This window comes from Arctopsyche grandis, chromosome 11, assembly GCF_051622035.1.
Source record: "Arctopsyche grandis isolate Sample6627 chromosome 11, ASM5162203v2, whole genome shotgun sequence".
Classification (NCBI taxonomy): domain Eukaryota; kingdom Metazoa; phylum Arthropoda; class Insecta; order Trichoptera; family Hydropsychidae; genus Arctopsyche; species Arctopsyche grandis.
Window position 1 is genome coordinate 6,290,542 of NC_135365.1, and position 20,334 is coordinate 6,310,875.

A 20,334-nucleotide genomic window follows, 5' to 3' on the forward strand; every position below is an offset into this window, starting at 1 on the left:
GCACACTCGGAGTAAGCCTAGTATTGCCATGACAGTTTTTATGTACATACATACATACATACATATATACATTTGTACTTTCATATGTAATAATACTTTGGTCAGTAAAAAATAAATGCAGTACATCATATCGTATGTAAATACTTCAAGCACTCAGTTAAATCCCAACTAACTCTACATCTCAGAAAGTTAAAAATCGTTTACAGATAATCAGATTTATATTTTTACTTAAAACAGTACCAATTATCAAATTCTCCAAATATATTATGAGAAATATCAAAAAGAACAATAAAATTGAATAAATTATAAAAGTTGTATATCTAAACAAAACTTTCAGCAAAAAATACTCGAATTCGGTCAGCTTACAATTTGCTAGATATTTCATTATACGTATTTTAAAGCAATAAAAAATCACAATCTATAGAAAAAATAGCTGAATATTTATTTCAATACTTACTTTTCGCACAGTAATACTATATTTTGAATTAAAGACTACAAAAGCCAATATTCTGTGAAAATTGCAAATTTTTTTAATCGCACATATGTATCTCTTTAACCAGAGAAATCCAACAAAAATTGTTGTGATATTCGGATTTCGTGTGTCAAATTTAATAGTTTTTACCCCGGTTTTTTTTTTGCTCAGTGTTATTAGTGTGGTCAGAAAAAATATATTTTTTTAAAATAGTAAAATAATTTTAATGTTTTCGTCTTAAAAATACGTAATAGGACAATAGAACTCTATATGTCTTTATGTATGTACATATACTGATCGCTAATTTGATTTACTAATATATATTATACGCTTTGTTACTAACTAAAGGCATTCAAAGTTTGTGACCAAATTAATATACAAGTGAAATCCTATACAAAAAATTCCAATACAACAAATATTAAAATGAGGAAATTCATTATACATATTATGTATGTATTTTAATGGTTCCAAATATAGTTGTTTAATCATTTTAATATGACATAAAAGTCATTATTATACTCGTTTAAAATTAGGAACTGCATAATATTGCATACTGAAAAAAATTGAATGTTTTAAAGCATGTATTTATCGTATTCAAGTTCAATTAGCCTGTGCAAATATTTGTAAACACAATAATTTATTATGTTCCTTTTTGTCTCTTGTACATGTTTTGAATTAAAAAAATATATATATACATATATATTGTATATACACGTATATTTTACTTTCTAAGTATACTTATATATTCATTATACATATGAATGAATATTTAATAAATAAAGTCGATTTACTCTTCATTATTTGTCTAAAATAATGGCTAAAACCTTGAGAGTTGAACTCAAACGACACGTTAGAAACTACTCGAATCGTACATGTACATACATTACGTCAAAGAAAAACAGATAAAGTAAAAATAAAGGCCAGAAAACGCTTTTCATAGTCGTTTAATGATTCATATAGTTCTCTAGCGCTAGTACAATTTACCATAATCATAATAAATAAGCTTTGACGACGAGAATTAGCAGAGGGCATTAATAATATGAGACGTCAGAATATTTGTCATTTCAATGTCAAGAGAATGAATAAAAACTTTATTTCGGGAAACGTTCGCTCGTTCGTAATTATTCTCGTCTTTTTCTTTTGTGACATTTTTATATTTTTAGACCCAGGAAGATTTCGCATATCTACTCTTGACCTACAAAATTATTTTCATTGCGTGTGCTTAGCGAATTCGTCTTATTGCATTTAGTAATTGATTTCTCAAAGGAGGGGTCGACTGTGTGTTTCAAATTAGATATACCTTCTAGATAGATGGACAGGGTCGTGAAATATTACGAAAATATTTTCAGGAACTGAAATAAACGAACCGCTACTTCCTTTCATCTCCGGACTCCCCCAAAATTCCTCATTGAACCCGGGGATTTAGAAGTTAATAAACCATCTCCACGCGTTCCACTCGACTACTCGGCCTATTTTCAATAAATCGAGAAAAATGCTTTCAACGCGACCAACACACAACTTTATACCGCAAAATGTCGTAATATAGCCGCGTTATATATTTATAATAAAACTAGCTGTATTACCCGGCTTCGCTCGGTATTTGTAATATAAATCGCTGAAACATGACTAATCTAATAGTAAACATTTTATTAAATTTATTTGAATAGTTTTATTTTATATAAATTTATATAAAATAAAAATCATTTGAATACTCATTTGTTTTTTTATTAAATTGACTGTCACGAACAAACAAACATATATAGTAAGTCTCTTATAAAAAAATATATGTATACCAGAATCCGGCGCCTGCGCCCCCGTGGCTGCACCCCCTAGGGCTTCGCTCCCTAGCACTTCGCCCCCGGCGCGAAGACGGCTTCGCCCTCGGCGCCTTTGCCCCCGGGGACTTCAAATCCTTTGAATCGAAAAAAATCAAATTTTTTGTTTGATGACGTCATGGATTTACGACCCAACGAACGAAGGTTACATACATATGTACATACAAAGTCTCTTTTCAAGTTATACATTAGATGATATTATTTTTTCATGTCAGATATGTGGAAATTAAATACAATACGAAACTGTATTATGCTCTGTTATAAGGATGTACCTACATATGTTTATTTTAGTATATATTTTTTTTACATATGTAGATATACGTATATACCAAGAAGGCCTAACAAGTATATCCTAATGCACCTTCCTAGACAATTAATTACAAACATTGCAGCATTTTTATTACATAAATCGCTGTATTTTGAGAGGATGGAGAACACGAAATTTATAATGAATTAATCTATAGAGACATATATGGATTTAGACTTGTACATATTGTACATAAATCAAATTCAGATATGTGACACAGCGAATAGGATGATTTTTGCCAATTTGATGGAACCGTTTCAACAATGAAATCAGATAAATTGGAAAGCTCTGGTAGAAAACCATTGACTTGGAGTCACAAATATCCAATTCTGACCAGCAGCAATAAAGATTAGCATGGAACCAAACCTAGTAACCTCTCGATGCTAAACATAAACGCAACCACCGAGCTATATATCTTGAATATATATATATGTATATAGGTATATATATCTAGGTATATAGCTTGAAGATCGTGTATCGCTCGATGGAGTGGGTTAAAAATTTATAGTAATTTATTACTCATGCCTGGCGTTGCTCGGGTAGATGAAAATTGAAAAAAATCCTTTCCAAAACCCGCTCCCAGTCTAAAGTACCATGGGATGTAATAATATTTCAAATTTGGTGATTCTAAGTTGAAAATTGTACATAGGGAAAAACATACTCACATTTATTTTTAAATGCAAATTTAAATACATAATTATGAATATTATTTTATTTTTAAATTGTATATTTAATTCGTTTATTTTTATTCTTGACATTCTGATTTGAAAATAGACTTTATTATATTTGTTCATGTAGTACTGTTTCAGTGATCGCTTTTTATCGATAAAGTCATAAATATTTGATTTAATTAAAATAAATTAACTTTATAAAAAGTGCCTTTAAAATATAAAATACACCGGATTATTTTTAGTGAAAACCTGTCTCGTTTTAAGGGAAACATTATAATTTTATAATTTAGTTTATGAAACATTGGATTAAGTAAATTTAAAAGAAAGGATTTGATGTTGAAAATTATGTGTATAAAAGGTTCAAAGTATTTTCTTTACAAGCCCAAAAGGCCACTTTAAATTACCTTAAGGCTTAACTTTGTAATGTGTATGAGACTGGAAAATAAAATAAATAAATTTTATAAATAAAAAAAAGATATAACGTTGACATTTTACTCCATATGGATATGAAGATAAAATTTTATTAATTTAAATACAAGTTTAAATATCCCCGGATTTTATGAATTCTAAATATAACACATGTATCGAATGTGAAATCCTACGTATATTAAAGTCCTAAAGTCTACTATAACAATAGATAATAGACTGGGCGATGAATCTATTTTTATTTCGTTAAGCATACATACATACATATGTATATCCTGAGTTGTTAATACATACATATACATTGTATATGTGTGATATATTATATGAAAAAGTGAACTCGAGCGTTCTTAACGTTATACATATGTAATAAACATTACATAACAGTATCAACAGGAAATTTTCTCACGTGTGAGATTATTCAATTAATTTCCCTAGACGCATTAACCGCTTTTCCACGCTCCGAAGGTTATTCATAATTTGTATGCTGGATATAATCAAATTGAAATCCCGCCTCTAATCCCAATAATCAAAACAGGCTATATGTTTGCTCTAATAATATAATTACATATGTACATACGTGCATTAAGTTGACATTGACATATGTATGTACATATGTTCGCACATATGCATATCAGTGAATCTCGGAAAAAAATTCGGTCACGGAACACTGGTAGTTCACGGTCGTAACAATATTAGTTCGCAGCATAGTTTCACTGTGATGAATGTTTTACTATATTTCATTTTATATTATCTTGGGAAGATTTTTCTTTTTCTTTTTCTTGTCCAGCTAATTTTGTGACTTTCGAGAATTCCGTATAAAAATAGCCTCCAATATATTTTAAATTATAAAGAAAATTGAACGTCTATTAAACTTTCAAGCCACAACCTCTCAATAACGAATAAGAAGCTATTAATTTATTATAGTGCCAAAAAATTTGCCTCTCATTATGGGAAAGTACTCTAGTTGTGGGTTTTATTTTTACTAGTGTTGTGTCCGTTGATATTTCAACTGAATTTATTAATTTATTAAATAGCAAATTACTAATGAATTATTTCACAATTTCAAAATAAACAATTTCAAACTTAAACTAACAACTATAATATAACATAATTGTAAATAGGTTTTTGAGCTCTTTTTCCTATTATGCTGTACATTAACATTAGAATAATATAATACTATGATTACTAACCAAATTAAATTAAATTGTAAAATAGAAAATGATCAGTAGATCAGTAGCTATTAAAATAGATATAAGATGTATTGTGAACATAATTTCGTAATAATAAAAAGCATTTAAAAATCAAAAATAATATAACATAGTTAACAAAATTCACAAAACTATAATTAGTAAACCTAAAATAATATAATATAATTCAACATAGCATTTTATTAAACTTTCGTATATATGTACATAATTACGTCATCTTCCACAGAGTTATGCATTAACACCCTTCAAGAAAGCACCAATGTTACTAGCACCTCTAATGCTCTCAGGAAGGTCATTGTATATTTGAACACCTCTGTGGAAAACACCTGCAGGCTTTGCTTTCTTAACTCTACCTATAATTAATTTATTCCTATTTCTAGTTTTATAATTATGTATATCTCTATATGATTATTAAAATATTTGGGTAATAGATTCTTATCTAGCTTATATACAAATTTTAAAGTGGTTAATTTAAGACTATTTCTAATATCCAACCATTTCAATTCATCTAACATACTTCTAATATTCTTACGTTAATTGATACATGAACCACGCCCGAGGCTATTGTCGCTAGCAATTTCAGCATGCAAACAACCCTTACGGTAAATTCCCATCACCCCCTCACTCCACCCCGCACTGCCCCCTCATTCCATCCGGGTACAAATCAGCATGTGTACGAACATACAATATATCTTCGTCTCGCATTCTTCGATCTCTTGCATTCTTACCCTCTGTGACTCGCTCAGCCGTCCACGTACAAACTAGCATGTTCTTGTTATTGTCAGTGTTCACAGAGCAATATTTTTGCATTCTTATGAACTTCTGATAAATTGTATTATTTATTTTTTTGAAATCTCCATAAGGGACCTGGGGAACAACAGGCCCCCTAAACGGAAATCGAACAAAAAATGGGTTGTAGAAATAAAATATATTATAAATTTAATACTCATATCTCTCCTTTTTGTATTAATCTATAATATTGAATACAAACATGATCATATTTAAGTCAATTTAATCAAAAAAACTCGAATAGTAAAAACGGGCTAACCACCGGGGCTACATATAAAAAAAATCCCCAAAATACACACACACACACACATTTTTTTCTAGATCATGAAAACGCGATCAGTAATCGATTCTGAGTTCGAATCATTGTTACTACGTACATAGATAAAGTAATAAAAGAAGAGAAATTGTTGGTTAAAAAAAATATTTAAAATTTCAATAATTACAAACACAGGGACATTCAAAATCATTGACATCTTCTCATGTACACGAGCTGGAGATTCGTTTTCACATTTTTTGACCAATTTATCATGACGATATATCGCTCATAGAAGATATATATACAAACTAGTAGGTAGCATGTCCTTTATCCCCGCGGATGACCGCTATATAAGTCATACTTATATAGCGCTATTATACGCTAATAAAATACTTCAGGCGTGATTTACTATTTAAATAAATGCTTCGTGTCAATAGACATATTTATTCACTTAAATAAATGTTACAATATATATTAATGGTCCAAAACTCAAATTACAAATTCGCTAAAACAGTGCCGCGTAAGTCAAAGCGAGCATGTATCTCTCGATAAAATCGTTAGCTGCGATGAATATGCATGAGTAGCAATCTCTACGATCGATAAATCGGCGAAAGATAATCGCTCAATTTGTGAACAACATATTACCTATATATTATATTCAACTTTCGTTCACACACAAATAACCAAAACCGTTTTACGTCTACGTGTGAGCCGTCCGGTCTATAATGTAATTTTTTCTCACGCGGCACATAGTTTGGGAACCGGCGCAGTTCATCTATATATATACATATGTATATGTATACCTGAAGTAGAGCGCACACCAATCATTATGTCGACGATTAGAGCTCATCCTCCACCGTAGGCGGGCAATATCCGGAATAGTCCACCGGATATGAAACGATTCGCAATTCGCAACGGTTAGGGTTTTTTCCAATGGTGCTAATTATGTATGTGTTTTGTTACAGTACATTCGCTGCCGAACCTCACGGTTCTGTCACTGTCGGGATGCAGCAAGGTGACAGATGAGGGTGTCGAGCTGGTGGCTGAGAACCTTCCCCGTCTCCGAGCCCTCGACCTCTCGTGGTGTCCGAGAATAACGGATGCGGCTTTAGAATATATAGCGTGTGATTTGAATCAACTCGAAGAGCTCACATTAGACAGGTATGTGTATCAAATATATATGTATGTTATGTATATTTTTATTAGATTTGAGTACACGCTGACAAAACGCGACGTGGCGCGACGCGATGACGTCAGCAAAGTGGTGACTATGACAGTGATTTTATCGTGTCATTTTGATTTCATTACAATTCTTCCTTAGATATTTTATTTATTATTTATGAGATACTAGCTGATCCCCCTGTATGCGTTATAATGCCACAATAACGCATACAATTCCCGTTCCCGTTCCCACTTGTTGGAAAAACGCAACACATTTGAAATTATTGCGTTGCAATGACACTCATTTCCGTTTTTCCCGTTTCCGTTCCTGTCTTTGGGCGATTATAGTAAGCTTCCCGGACATGCATACAACAAATCCTAATCGGTTCGGTGGTTTAGGAGCCTATTCGAGACACACAGACAGACAGACATTCATTTTTATATATATAGACTAGTGTTGCTACCCGGCTTCGCTCGGTAAATTGAAATGCAGTCTAGTAGTGAGAATTTGTTTTTGTATTAAATTTATTTGAATCGAAAAAAATTAATATTATTTAACGACCGACCAATCACAAACGTCTTTTGCCAATTCAGCCAATCAGAAACGACTTTGACGATAGTCAATCAAAACGAATTACAGACGAAATTATTTAAAAATCTCGGTGAAAATATAATGTTTGAGCACTAGGCGTACGTCAACGAGTACATACACGTTGACAAGCAGTATCGCTTTTTCATCAGGCTTTCTAAAAATATCCATTAAAATCATTTCAACGCATTCTCTATTCACAGGGATGGAAAATATAGGTATATATAGAGAGGACACACTTTATTTTTACAAGGCTTTTCTTAGTTATTTTGTTCTCGTTCGTTGACCCTCGTGTACCTGAGTACATGCCCTAAGGCTTTGTACATCTGAGTTGCTTCATATTCAGACATAGGACAACATCAGTGAATAATTCAAAGGCACGGCAACGTCCAACGGAACAACCTCTACCTCAATAGTGTTGAAATGTTCAATATTCGGACAACGTGTAGCAACGGTCAACATCTTAAACCGGCGATTCATTTGCGAGCACAATGTAACGTAGAGATTGGGTCATTTGTGCTCGTGGACCGTTGGTTTACTATAAGTAATCACCTGACCGTGCGTTCGCGCCTAAAAGGGCTCGACGTATGAACAAGCTGTATTCACCAACAGCCAATAAGGTCTCGCGACCCATCGACCAATAAACTCTCTGTGCTGAGTACACGCAGTGTATAAATTTTCGGTGGTTTTGTTCCATGCTTTGTTCGGAGCTGGCTGGTCAACGAATCATGATAAATAAACTACCTTTACCACAACTCGCTGCGTCTTTCACTCCGATCTCGAAAACCCCTCGACATGTCCACGCTACAATATATTCATAAAATACAGACTTTCTTCAATAACAAATTCATTAACCAGCAGCATGGACTAGCGGTAGCATATAATTCTTTCGAACAAGGTGGTCACGGGTTCGATTCCCACTGGTTGCTGCTGGCCAGACGTTAGATATATGACTGTAGTCGATAATTTCTTACCAAAGTTTTCCAATTTATCTAATTTTCATTGAAATGGTTCCTACAAATTGGCTTCCCAGTCCTATCTCTCTCGCGAAATCCGAGTTATTCAACATTTCGAATTTATATGTATATATCTCTGTGGATGTTGTTTCGTTGTATGTACGTACATGTGTATTTGCCTTGTATAATGCTTTCAAAGCTTCTGTATAATGTTTGTATAGTATACGCATTATTATATATTATACGCATTAAGGTCTGACGTTCATACCTAGTCGGCTCGTATTAGCAGTAGGAGGCAACCTGCAAGTACAGACAGTGTTCTTTGGTACATTCTATATTGCCTGCTGCTGCCGATACGTGCCGACTAGATATGAACAGACCTTTATATGTATATTCATCTAAATATTCTCAAAAAATCTCTCAGTTTACGATGGCCCACCCCCACTCCCCGGAAATGGTGCGCAAAAGCAACATTCAGTACACGATTCTACCACGCGCATGCTTTTTATGTAGTAGGGGTAGGGCTTCGCAAATATGTAGAACGACCTCTACAATACATCCAAACTAACAAACCATGCGATATTATTCAGACGTTTCGCATTCAGAGTGACCACGATTCGAGTATTTGCGATATTCGAATTATTCCCGGTGTGTATTTCCAGACGAACACGGCTTAAAGTTTAACGCATCTTTTATGCGAACCCCGCATTCGGGAATTGTATAATATAAACGTATGCCCGGGTCGAACGAGAATGATGACTCTGGAGTCGTAAAATAAACCCTCCTCCCCATCACTATATCACTCCCTTCAGGTACATCTGAGTGTGCGTGGGATTGTATAATATGTATGTAAGTATACAGGATGCTTAAGTATATATGTACATATGTATGCGTACTATATGTACATCCATTTTCCGGATGTGTAGTTGTGCTTACGCGCTCATAATAAGAAGCTTTGCAAGGATAAGCTCGCTCTATTCCGCGTCCCGGGCACAGTCATCAATTTAACGAGTTCGTTGTATGTAGGAGAGGCGCACTCTCTTATAATATATATGTATGTATCTATGTATGCAATAAGGTAAGCGTAGATCATGCGTGTTTTGGTGTATATTAAAGTGGATTGTTTGTTTGTTTGAATGTCGGAGTTAATTTCATGCTTCATCTAGGGGAATTTACGATATTGATCGGAATTTTAACGTCATTGGCCGTATTTCAAGTGTGAAATTTGAATGTGCGATGATTTATAGGTGATGCTGATTGAATTATATATATGCTGATTGAGGCTGATTGAATTTTAACGTCATTGGCCGCAAATTTTGATACTTTTATCTTATGTCCGTTCTGTTTTTTTATAACATACATAGAGCGTTTGTATTAAAAATTTGGATATGATTAAGTTCAAATGTTCGCCAAAATGGCTATAGATTGATTTTTAAATATTTATTCGGGTCAATTGAATTTAAAACTCAATCAGATAAATCAATACAAATATTCAAGGCCGAAGAGATACAAATATACAATTACGAAGAGAGAGGGGAGGGGGAGGTGATACAAATTCCCCGGGCTCGGCTACTTTTGAATGGCCCGGTCCGAAATGGTAAGCTATGTAAGCGTAGCCTGCAAATTTGTTTGCCCGGCGGTGACGAATTCGTCGACAAAATTCGCCATAAGCAGTCAAGTACTAATATGTTCTTATTAAACACACAATTGATTATTTATTTTTAATGGAACTTTTTTTCTCTAAATTAAATTTTCCCTGGGGAACGAATTTATACTAGTGGCGTGCCGTAGAAGCTTCCTTGTTTTTGTCGCACAGCCTCACTTACGTGTGCGCGAACAAGACACAAGACGACTCGGTGTGACGTCATTTAGTTATCTTGTATCTTTCTCGCTTGAAAAAACAGAGATTTCCACGCTACGCCACTGATATGTATGTATATACATATGTACACATATTATTAAGACCTAATACTTCTTAAATTCCAACAGTCGACGTTGAATATTCCTAAAATACTTATTGTTTTCTATTTATCATCATCATATACATACAGTCATTCACCATCCACTGCTATATTTAGGCTTCTTCATCATGCTTCCACTATTCTTTGTTTTATGCATCTTCCATCCATCACACCTCAAACTTTTTTCTTATTTCACCTACCCATATTCCTTGCGGCCTTCCTTTCACCCTTTTAACATTCTCTCGGGTACCATTTTAGCATATTGTTCACATTTCATCTATTGTTATAGCCACGTGACCCTGCCATTGCCATTTCAATCTCTTCACTCTCTTCACTATATTGATTAGCCTTGTCATACTTGTCACCCACATATTCTGTTTCCTATCTCTCCTCCTTATGCCGAGTGTTCCAAATATAGCGTTAGCCATACAGCGTTCCAAAGTTTGTTTAATGAATTGATTTTTATGTAGCATTTTAACGCTAATTTTCCAATCAGTCATCAATACATATACATACATATGTAAAATTCAATTCGTGTGGGGACACGCGGCACGGTGGCAATGAGACTCGTTATGCGCTTTGAGTTTGAGTGGTTTGTCGAGAGGTGTAGGAGTATAAAATTCGATATTTGAGATATGTATATATATACATATGTTTATGTATGTACATATATTTGGCGATAACAAGTAGAGATTTAAGATTCAGAATCATCACGAAAATCGAGAACCTTTTAAATAATAAATACCGAATCGAGACTCGAAACCTTGTGCACGAAGTCGCACGGTATGGCCCGGAGAGAATATTTTATTTTCGACGCAAAAGTTTATCAATTGTATATATATATATATATATATATGTAGATAATATCAATAGTCTTAAAATAGACTTTTCATATCTTGATTATGGCTTTTGTATAGACCCTGTCTTATTCGAATTAGTTTCGAACCATCGAAGCCTTTAAAACAAGTTAACCAGGTGAAAGACCTTTGACTCCCCATCCTTCCTTCAAACCCACGTTGAACTACCCCTCCCATAACCCCCCGCCCTACCCCACCCTCGACAACTATAATCAGATATCGTCTGACAAGATATTAAAACCCCGACCGCCATTGTTGAAAAGGGTTCGAATTGTCCGAAAGCGTATCGGGCAATATATCTAGCTATTATGTATGTGATAAAGATAAAACATACGACCATTCGCTTCGCAACAACAACAACAAATATATCTCGGATATGTAATATTATACATAATATGTATTTGGAAGAACACGTGTACAATGATGATCATCAAAATTGAGCCACTTTTCATTTTCATGGAAATATACTTACATATATACAATGTACAAAAACTTTTAAAAAAGATTATATGTTAGAGGTTATGTAGCTCTATTAGACAAAGCTACATATATTTAAATAAAAAATCTGTCGTAGTTTGTCATACATTTTTCATTTTGAAACAATTACATGGATATTTTTTATTAAATATCCATTTAATAGTTACCCATAAATAATTGTATGGTATGGGTTATATATTTATAATGATTTCGAATAAAATTATAGTTTGCCTGACTATTTGAGAGACACGCGTTTTTGCCTTTTCAATGCTGTTACAAGTTTCACTAACCAGTGTGGCAACTACATATATATTATGATATAATATAACATTTCTCTAGGCGATAGAACATATGCATACATAGGTAGAGACAATGCTATGATTGTCAGCATGAATATTTGAATGGAATTCACCATCTCTAGATTTAATCTTATTCAAATTGACAGCTACATAGATAGATATGTCGGGAAAGTCGAGACTATTCACTGAGAAAATCGAATAAATTTTTACTAGGGTTTCTATTTTAGATTTTCAGATATCGAAGAGCTTAAAGCGAATAAAATAGTTCGTATAGAATCATTTATTTTTCTCATTTTGTTTCCACCTGAAAGAGGTGACCTCATATTGAGGGCTACTAAGAGATCAACATCATTGAGCTTTAAAACGGCTTGAAAAAAATATAAAATGTAAAAGTCGCAATTTAGTAATTTCAATGACCGATATTGTACACAAAAAATGTAAATCCTTTTGAACATAGCAAAATAAATTCGGTTTATAAAATATATTAAATATTTATTATGCTACAAATATAATATTTCACAGAGAGAGAGACAAGTCTGCTGAAAGTTTCAATCTTACACAAAATATAATACAAAACAATAATACATTTATTTTTATTCGCTGCGAGAGCCATTCAATCGCAGCGAGTTGATTTATAAAGGATTTAACTTTTTCGCAAAGACCTAGAGTTGGCTGCTATATTTGAGGGGTTTCGTCTTCTTCCTCTTCGCAAAGTTTTTGCCGCAAGGTCGTTCGAAGGTTGTCGATTTTGCGTCTGGAATTCGACGAAAGCGTGTATTCAAAATGCGGTCGTTATTATTAAGGAGCCCATACACGAACACGTGTCCTTTTCAATCTCTTATCGTCCAAGCTGAGGCTCTATCTCGTGTCTTCTTTTATGTGTGACGACTACCTACTCATCATACCTATGACGAGTCGTTACGACAGAGCGAATGGTTCATGGTCCAAAGGCCAATACGTGCAAATGTTCAAAATGTATTCGATTTCCTTGATAGTATCCGCTCTGCATGTACATTCATATGAATGGGTTAGATTTGTAACCTACATATATTTGTGTCCGAATTCATTATATGTAAATTTGTAAACAATCATTCCAAAAAGTCTAAATTAGATAGTTGAATAGGTAGAAGAGATCGAAAAAAGAGACATCAAACAAACGGCGAGAACGCCTTGGCCAAAGAACGAACAACGCATCGGCCATTTCAATTTTATAAAAACATATTTTTATCACTCATATATTATTAGTGAAGTAAAAATATATATGAGAGATAATGATAGCCTGTAATGCAAATTTTATAAGATATAGTGATATATGATAAAGTTATAGGCATATTTCACCATTGACTTAGCGGACCCAATTGAAATCTCTATCGGCCGCCAAACCTCGCAAAATGGCAAAGTTTCGAAGCGATCGGAAAAATGTAGGAAGTTGGTCAGACAGTTTGTCAAAAATAAAAAATAAAAAAACCTTGTGAAAATGGTTTGATGCACTGAATATTTTTTTTAATTAAATATATCATAAGTTTTATTTATATTTGAAGTGAAAATTTTTCGGTTTAATACGGCTGAGCGAGAAATTTAATGTTCTTTAAAATTACATCACAAAACACAACCTGTCGTTTTCTTGGTGTGATATTTCATGCATATGTTGATTTTTCAAAATAAATTTCCGCTTCTGTAGATTGTATTGTTAATTATTTTCATACAATTCTTCTGAAAGCATTTACGATTTCAAAACAATAGTAATGAAGTATTCTAGAAAGGGGTATTCTCCTCTGTTTTCCCGTTGCCTCGACAAGGTCAAGTACGGGAAAATGATTAGGATTTATGTAAGGTGATGTCAATTTTGAACAGAATTTCGTATCAATAACTGTCAGATGAAATCGGCAAATTTGACAGGAGATATCCGATTTGAATTTAACGATATTCAAATCTTGTCAGTGGTGACAGAAATTATCGAGGAAATCTTGAATTGTAAATAAGTTATTTGCATAAATTATTTTTTAAAAGGTTATTTACATAAATTATTTTTTAAAAGGTTTTATTTATTTTTATCTTCTTTTTAAATCATTATCGATTATATCAACAATGATTTGAGGAGCGCAGCGATGTTCTGCCAAATTTTCATCAAACAGTTCTGTTTCTGATCCTTTAAAATTCAGAGCCACGCAACCCTCACACACTATCTCGCTCGCACGCGTTAAATCTATATGGGGCTATACGCTTCTACGTGTGCCGCGGCACACACGTTGCGATACTGCTAAATTGCCTCACCCCCCCATGAAACACATTAACACTACATATTTTGTTCTCGATAGATTAAAAGTTAATAGAAACTATGAAAAATAATTATATAATTAATAGAAAACACATTTAGTTTTAACAACCAGCTCTCGAGAACTGCTGGATACAAACACTGCAGAATGATAAGATATAAAATATGTATGTATGTTAAAGTATCGAATCTTGTTATATGTATGTATGTATGTATTTATATATAGGTTTTTCATTCCAAATTGTTAATTTTAAATAGACCCTTTTTCATTTCAAATTAAACCTTTTCAAATTGACATTGAAAAGGTGTCAATTTGAAATTAAAAACCTGTATAACAATCCAAGAACACATTTCGTTCGTTCATGAACATACTAGTTTGATCATACATGAACCAATCTGGCCAGTTTTAATGTACACAAAAGAGCAAATTGATAAATTAACTATGTACATACATAGTTTGTTCATGTATGTATGTACATAGTTCTTATTATAAACTATTAGGCATAAGCTTAAGTATTCTCAATCGTTTGTCTCATCCTCTATGTATGAATATTCACAATTCTCAAAAAAAAATATTTGAAACGGGTTAAGAAAAAACAAACTATTTTGTTCATGAATGAACCAGAGTGAAAACTTGAACTTCAACATATGCAATGGCTCGTTATTGTACACGCTGATAACAAGCTTTCATCAAAGTAAACATCGCTATACTCAACGTGTACTTTAACGCGATAATGCATGCATTGACTCACTAATGAGTTTTCAAAGCTATACGCCCTATATTTCTTGTATTCCTAGAATGAACTACAAGAAATTTATTTTAATAAATTTTGTATGATTTAGAAAAGGGATACATCGTAAAAAAATACATTTATACATTTCTACGTTTCAAAGTATGATTTAAAGGCGGTAGCGATAAGTCATGTTTTTTACTGTTGGCTTGCATATTCTTGTTGATCGATGAATCAATGCGAGAGAAAGAGACAGCTATATTTTCGTAAGCTGTTGTTTTCGTCGCTTTTGGCGCGTGGCTATTGAGTCATGCAGACGCCTGTTGGCCTTACATATGTGCGTTTGCGTGTTGATGCTTGTCGTTATTTTTGAATACAAAGATAGTCAAAAACATGCTATAGGACTAAAACTTTTTTATGTTGATGTATAAAATTATTAATAAGATTGAACCCATTTGTATTGAGAAAACCTGTATTCTGATTATAAAATACTGGGGTCTTACTCGACCCCGGCTCGGGACACTCGTTCGATATCGACGCTCCGTCCTTCAAAGGTTAACTAGCCAACTTTGCCATAGCCCCTTTCGTGTATACGGTAACTGATCAGATTTGACAGTGTATACATTGACTATTTATTGTATGTATGTAGTTCACACTATGTCTGTAACATAGATGTATAACAACAAATGTATTGCAGTAAAGAATGTTCTTCACAAAACAAAACATAATAACTAATGTGTATTACTTAGTGAATTATCTCTGTTTGAAGAATAAATCTCAAATAATTGAAAGCTGGGAATACATTTAGAGCACTTCATCTAAAATATTATCGTCGATGTGAATCTCAAGTTTCAGCTGTCCACTTCGAATTATCAAGAATATTCTCGAACGAATTCTTTTAGGAAGTTAAACATTTTCGTTTGAAGTGGTGCGTTTGATATGAATGAGAAAAGAAAGAGAGTCATCGCTTCGGAAAAATCTCTAAAATAAATCAAAACAGAATTTCCTCCCTCGTTTGAGAGTCGAGAACAACATCATTTCCGAACGTTCAACCGGAAAAGATGTCTTCGTCGGGAAATTGTCGTCGTTTTATTTGAATTTTCCGATATTTGTCATCTTATCTTAAACGTCACATTTATATTACGCCAGCAATATAATATATATATCACGTAATTGAATATGAAAATCCAAAGGGGAAATTCAAGCCAACATTCAATTCCATTTAAATTTATTATAATGCATTTCAATATCCTATTAAATTTTGATTCAAATTCAATTATTTAAAAATACCTTCAATAAATATTACCATTAAGCTGCGTTTAAACTCTCAATATTATTTACATATGCTGGCCGATTTTTCCTAAAGTTTCGTGTCGTTCACCGCACTGTAAGTGCTCGCAAAGTACATACACGCACATGGTAATGTAATTTTTGGACCGATTCCAAATATTCCGACATTATTCACTGGTCTTACATCGATTTCTAGGTCAGCGAAACCGTTATCTGTTTGCTTTACTCTCCAATACTTTCGTATCTTCCATACGCGTATTATATTATATAATACTTTTGTATGATATTTTTCACCATCGGTAATATTGTAAATCATGTCGTACGTATACTTATTATATTATTTACGAAGCTTGCCAACATTCTAGATACTTTTAAAGCATAAATTTCATCCCTGGGACCGCATCGGATTTGTTTGTTCGCAGCAGTTTTCCCGCAACGTACAGAGTGGGTCATGTGTGGCGGCTGCTTTTGTTATGCTTATAACTTTGAAACTATTTTATAAAATCTAAATATTTGAATTGGAATATAAACTGAAATATCTTTTTATAATTTCGACATATCGCTTATGTAAATTTACAATTTGTAAGTCAATGTTTTGTGAGCTTTTTCAAAGCCCTTACTCGGTACATTTTCGACATCAAAGTCAAAATATTTTGTATTATGCTCTGTATTTTATTTTAATGTTAAGTTTTAGCTCAATAAATATCTGTAGCTTTTAAGCAAATTGTAGAGAGTGAAGTTCAAAGAACAAACAAACAATGATTTCGATTTTAAATGAACATTTATTATCAAAGGTATACATACATATATTATATGAAATACATATATATACATATATATATATATATATATATATATATATATATATATATATATATATATATATATATATATATATATATATATATATATATATATATATATATATATATATATATATATATATATATATATATATATATATATATATATATATATATATATATATATATATATATAAAATGTATATTTTTATTTATTGTATATTAATAATTTCTGAGCTACATTTTTGTATAAAAGCAACTCATATACAATTAAATAATTTAGTCGAAATTTTGCTAGAAAAGAAGAGTTTATTATTAAATATTATTTAAAATTTAAGAAGTACAAAACTTGTGTTTTAAAAAAAACAAAATTCTTGAATTATATATGCGTAATAATAGATAACTTTTGTACAAAATATCGTATATAGCAACTAAATATATGTAAAGAAGCTAATAAAAAGCTTGTAAAAAAGTTAAGACTGCCCTGGTATACTTTCACATATGCGTACATACATATGTATTGTCATTTTACATCTAAAGTTTTCAAATATTCTAAAAATGAATACTAATAATAGCCAGCAGCATAGCTTAATGGTTGCGTTAATACTAACCACCGAGAGATTGCCAGGTTCAATCCCGTGAGTTGACATCGATTGAAAATAATTTATTCCGAGTACTTCTGTAGTGTTGCTGGTCCGACTAGGATATTTGTGACTCCAAATTGATCGTTTTCTATCATAGTTTGCCAATTTATCTGATTTCTATATTTGTGACTCCAAATTGATCGTTTTCTATCATAGTTTGCCAATTTATCTGATTTCATTGTTGAAATCCTACATCCTCCTCATTTCCTCAATGCTGAGCATCGTGGTCATTGATGTCATCTTGAATTTGATAGACGATCCACCTCCACTCCCCCTGGTTCTGTGTTCCCAAGTTCTCTTCAGACTCTCAACATTCTTCCTGGCCATATGGCCAAAGTAGGAAAGAAACCTTTACATACCTACATGTTGTGGAGAGTCTCTTCTAAGATTGCTAGCTCTTTGAGGATGGAGATGTTCATGCATCTTGCGGTCCATGGCATGCGCAGAATCCGTTTCCATCACCACATTTCGAATGCATCTAGAATGTCCCTTTCTCTCTTCTTCAGGGTCCATGTTTTAACTCCATACATGAAATGGGGAACACCAGAAATCGCCCCAGAAGGTTAATAGATCGGTTCTCCATCTTTTCCTTCCTTCCATAGGCAGTTCCAATTGACACAGTCAAGTCTCGACTTTTCTCGACCACTATTTGTATACGATTTCAAAATTTATAATCTATTAGTTTATATATGTACAAGTTTAATACGATAAATTACGCTCAGGGGCAACCTGAAAATTACATAATGGGAAAATATAAAAATGGGTCCATCGGCGATGCCACTTTCCAAATATTAAATTTATAAAATACACAAATCCTAAAACTATTACATTTAATGGCGATTGAAGAACCAAAGTATAAGTACTATTAAGAATTTAAAACATTTTTTTTTCTCAAAACGATTACTGCATTTTCAGTCAAACATTTCCCATGACGAAATTTAATTCTATTACATAAAATACTTGCAAACACTATTCGAATAACGAGTATTCAAAAAAGGGATGAATCCGTTTGAACACTTCAATTAAAATCCAGTGAACATTCACGCGACGGACATTTAATTTTTTAAATACTTTGGCACTGGAACAAATTACCCCATTACTTATGGCCCACCCTGTACAACCCTGGCTCTCTTCAGGTCGTTCCAGTTTTAATGATGATATACAGAGTTGTTTTCTCGTGCTCGGCATAACATACGAAGCGGAATGTAACCCCCTCATCAATCGTCTTAGCTAGAGTAATTATCCGGTCACTATTATTAAGTAAGTCAATAAAAACCAACTCAACCTTCAAATGAATTCTCAACGTACGATTTTCCCATGTACTGCAATTACCTGAAATATCTAGTATGTTTGGAACTGTAATATTGATCCATGTCTATGTATGTCTACATGGTTTTAGTTGTGATCTGGAAACTTAACATAGTTCTGTTAAGCTTACCCAGCATCTTTGTAGTATTTCATTGATTGATGTGCACTCATCAGTGCAAAATAAAATCATCGTTTGTATGATAATGAACCGGATTCAAACGTTTAAAAAAAATCGAATATGATATACAAATTAGTCATATTAATGGATTAGACACATTAATGGATCGGGGAAGCTGTTTTGTGCAATTTTTCATTTATAAGGAGGTACACACGGTAGATCAGATTATTCTGGAGTGAGCGACGGTTCCGTGTGGACCTCTTGGATCGTTGAATGAATGCTGTACAGCGACTTTGGCCTTTAACTTGGATCCTGAACAGTACTTTTGAAGTCAAAATCCCTTTCAAAATTTACTGCAAAATGTTCTATTTTTTTAGTGAATTTACAACACCTAGCAATAAGGTGTTTAGGTAATCTGTGTTTATACCTGAAGGGTATAGACCTTTTGTTGTAATCACCGAGACACTTCACAAGTGTGTTAGTATGCTTATTAGTGATTCTGTCATAAAATCTACTGGTTAGTTTGTTAGTAATGTCTGTAACAAACGGAATATTATTTATGGCATGCAGATTTGTCAAGTTAGTATAGGTATATATTGGTGTATTATAAATTATTTTTAGGGATTATGAAACAGTATAGATTTTGACGATCCTAATGTTGAAACTGTAGATTTTCAAAGCAGACAAATACACATAAACTTATTTGAAATCCGTTTATATAATCAGTTTAAGCAGCACTGCACGTCAACAGCTCGGCACAACACAGCGCAGCACTGCACATAAAAGTATAATTCTGTTTATACTATACAGGACTGCTCGTTTTCGGCATGCTCGGGCTTGTTTTGGACGAGTGTAAGGCAAAATCGGCTTACATATAAATTATAGAGCGCGACGATACGGC

The 20,334-nt window shown here is 32.9% G+C and overlaps 1 protein-coding gene across 1 annotated transcript in view; it reads left to right on the top strand.

The window, feature by feature from the left end:
• LOC143919316 (uncharacterized) overlaps positions 1-20,334 on the top strand; it is a 124,662-nt gene that overhangs the window by 86,632 nt on the left and 17,696 nt on the right. The window contains exon 4 of the mRNA XM_077441572.1: positions 6,930-7,125. Coding sequence (XP_077297698.1) covers positions 6,930-7,125 — 196 coding nt within the window. The remainder of the gene's footprint in view (positions 1-6,929; positions 7,126-20,334) is intronic.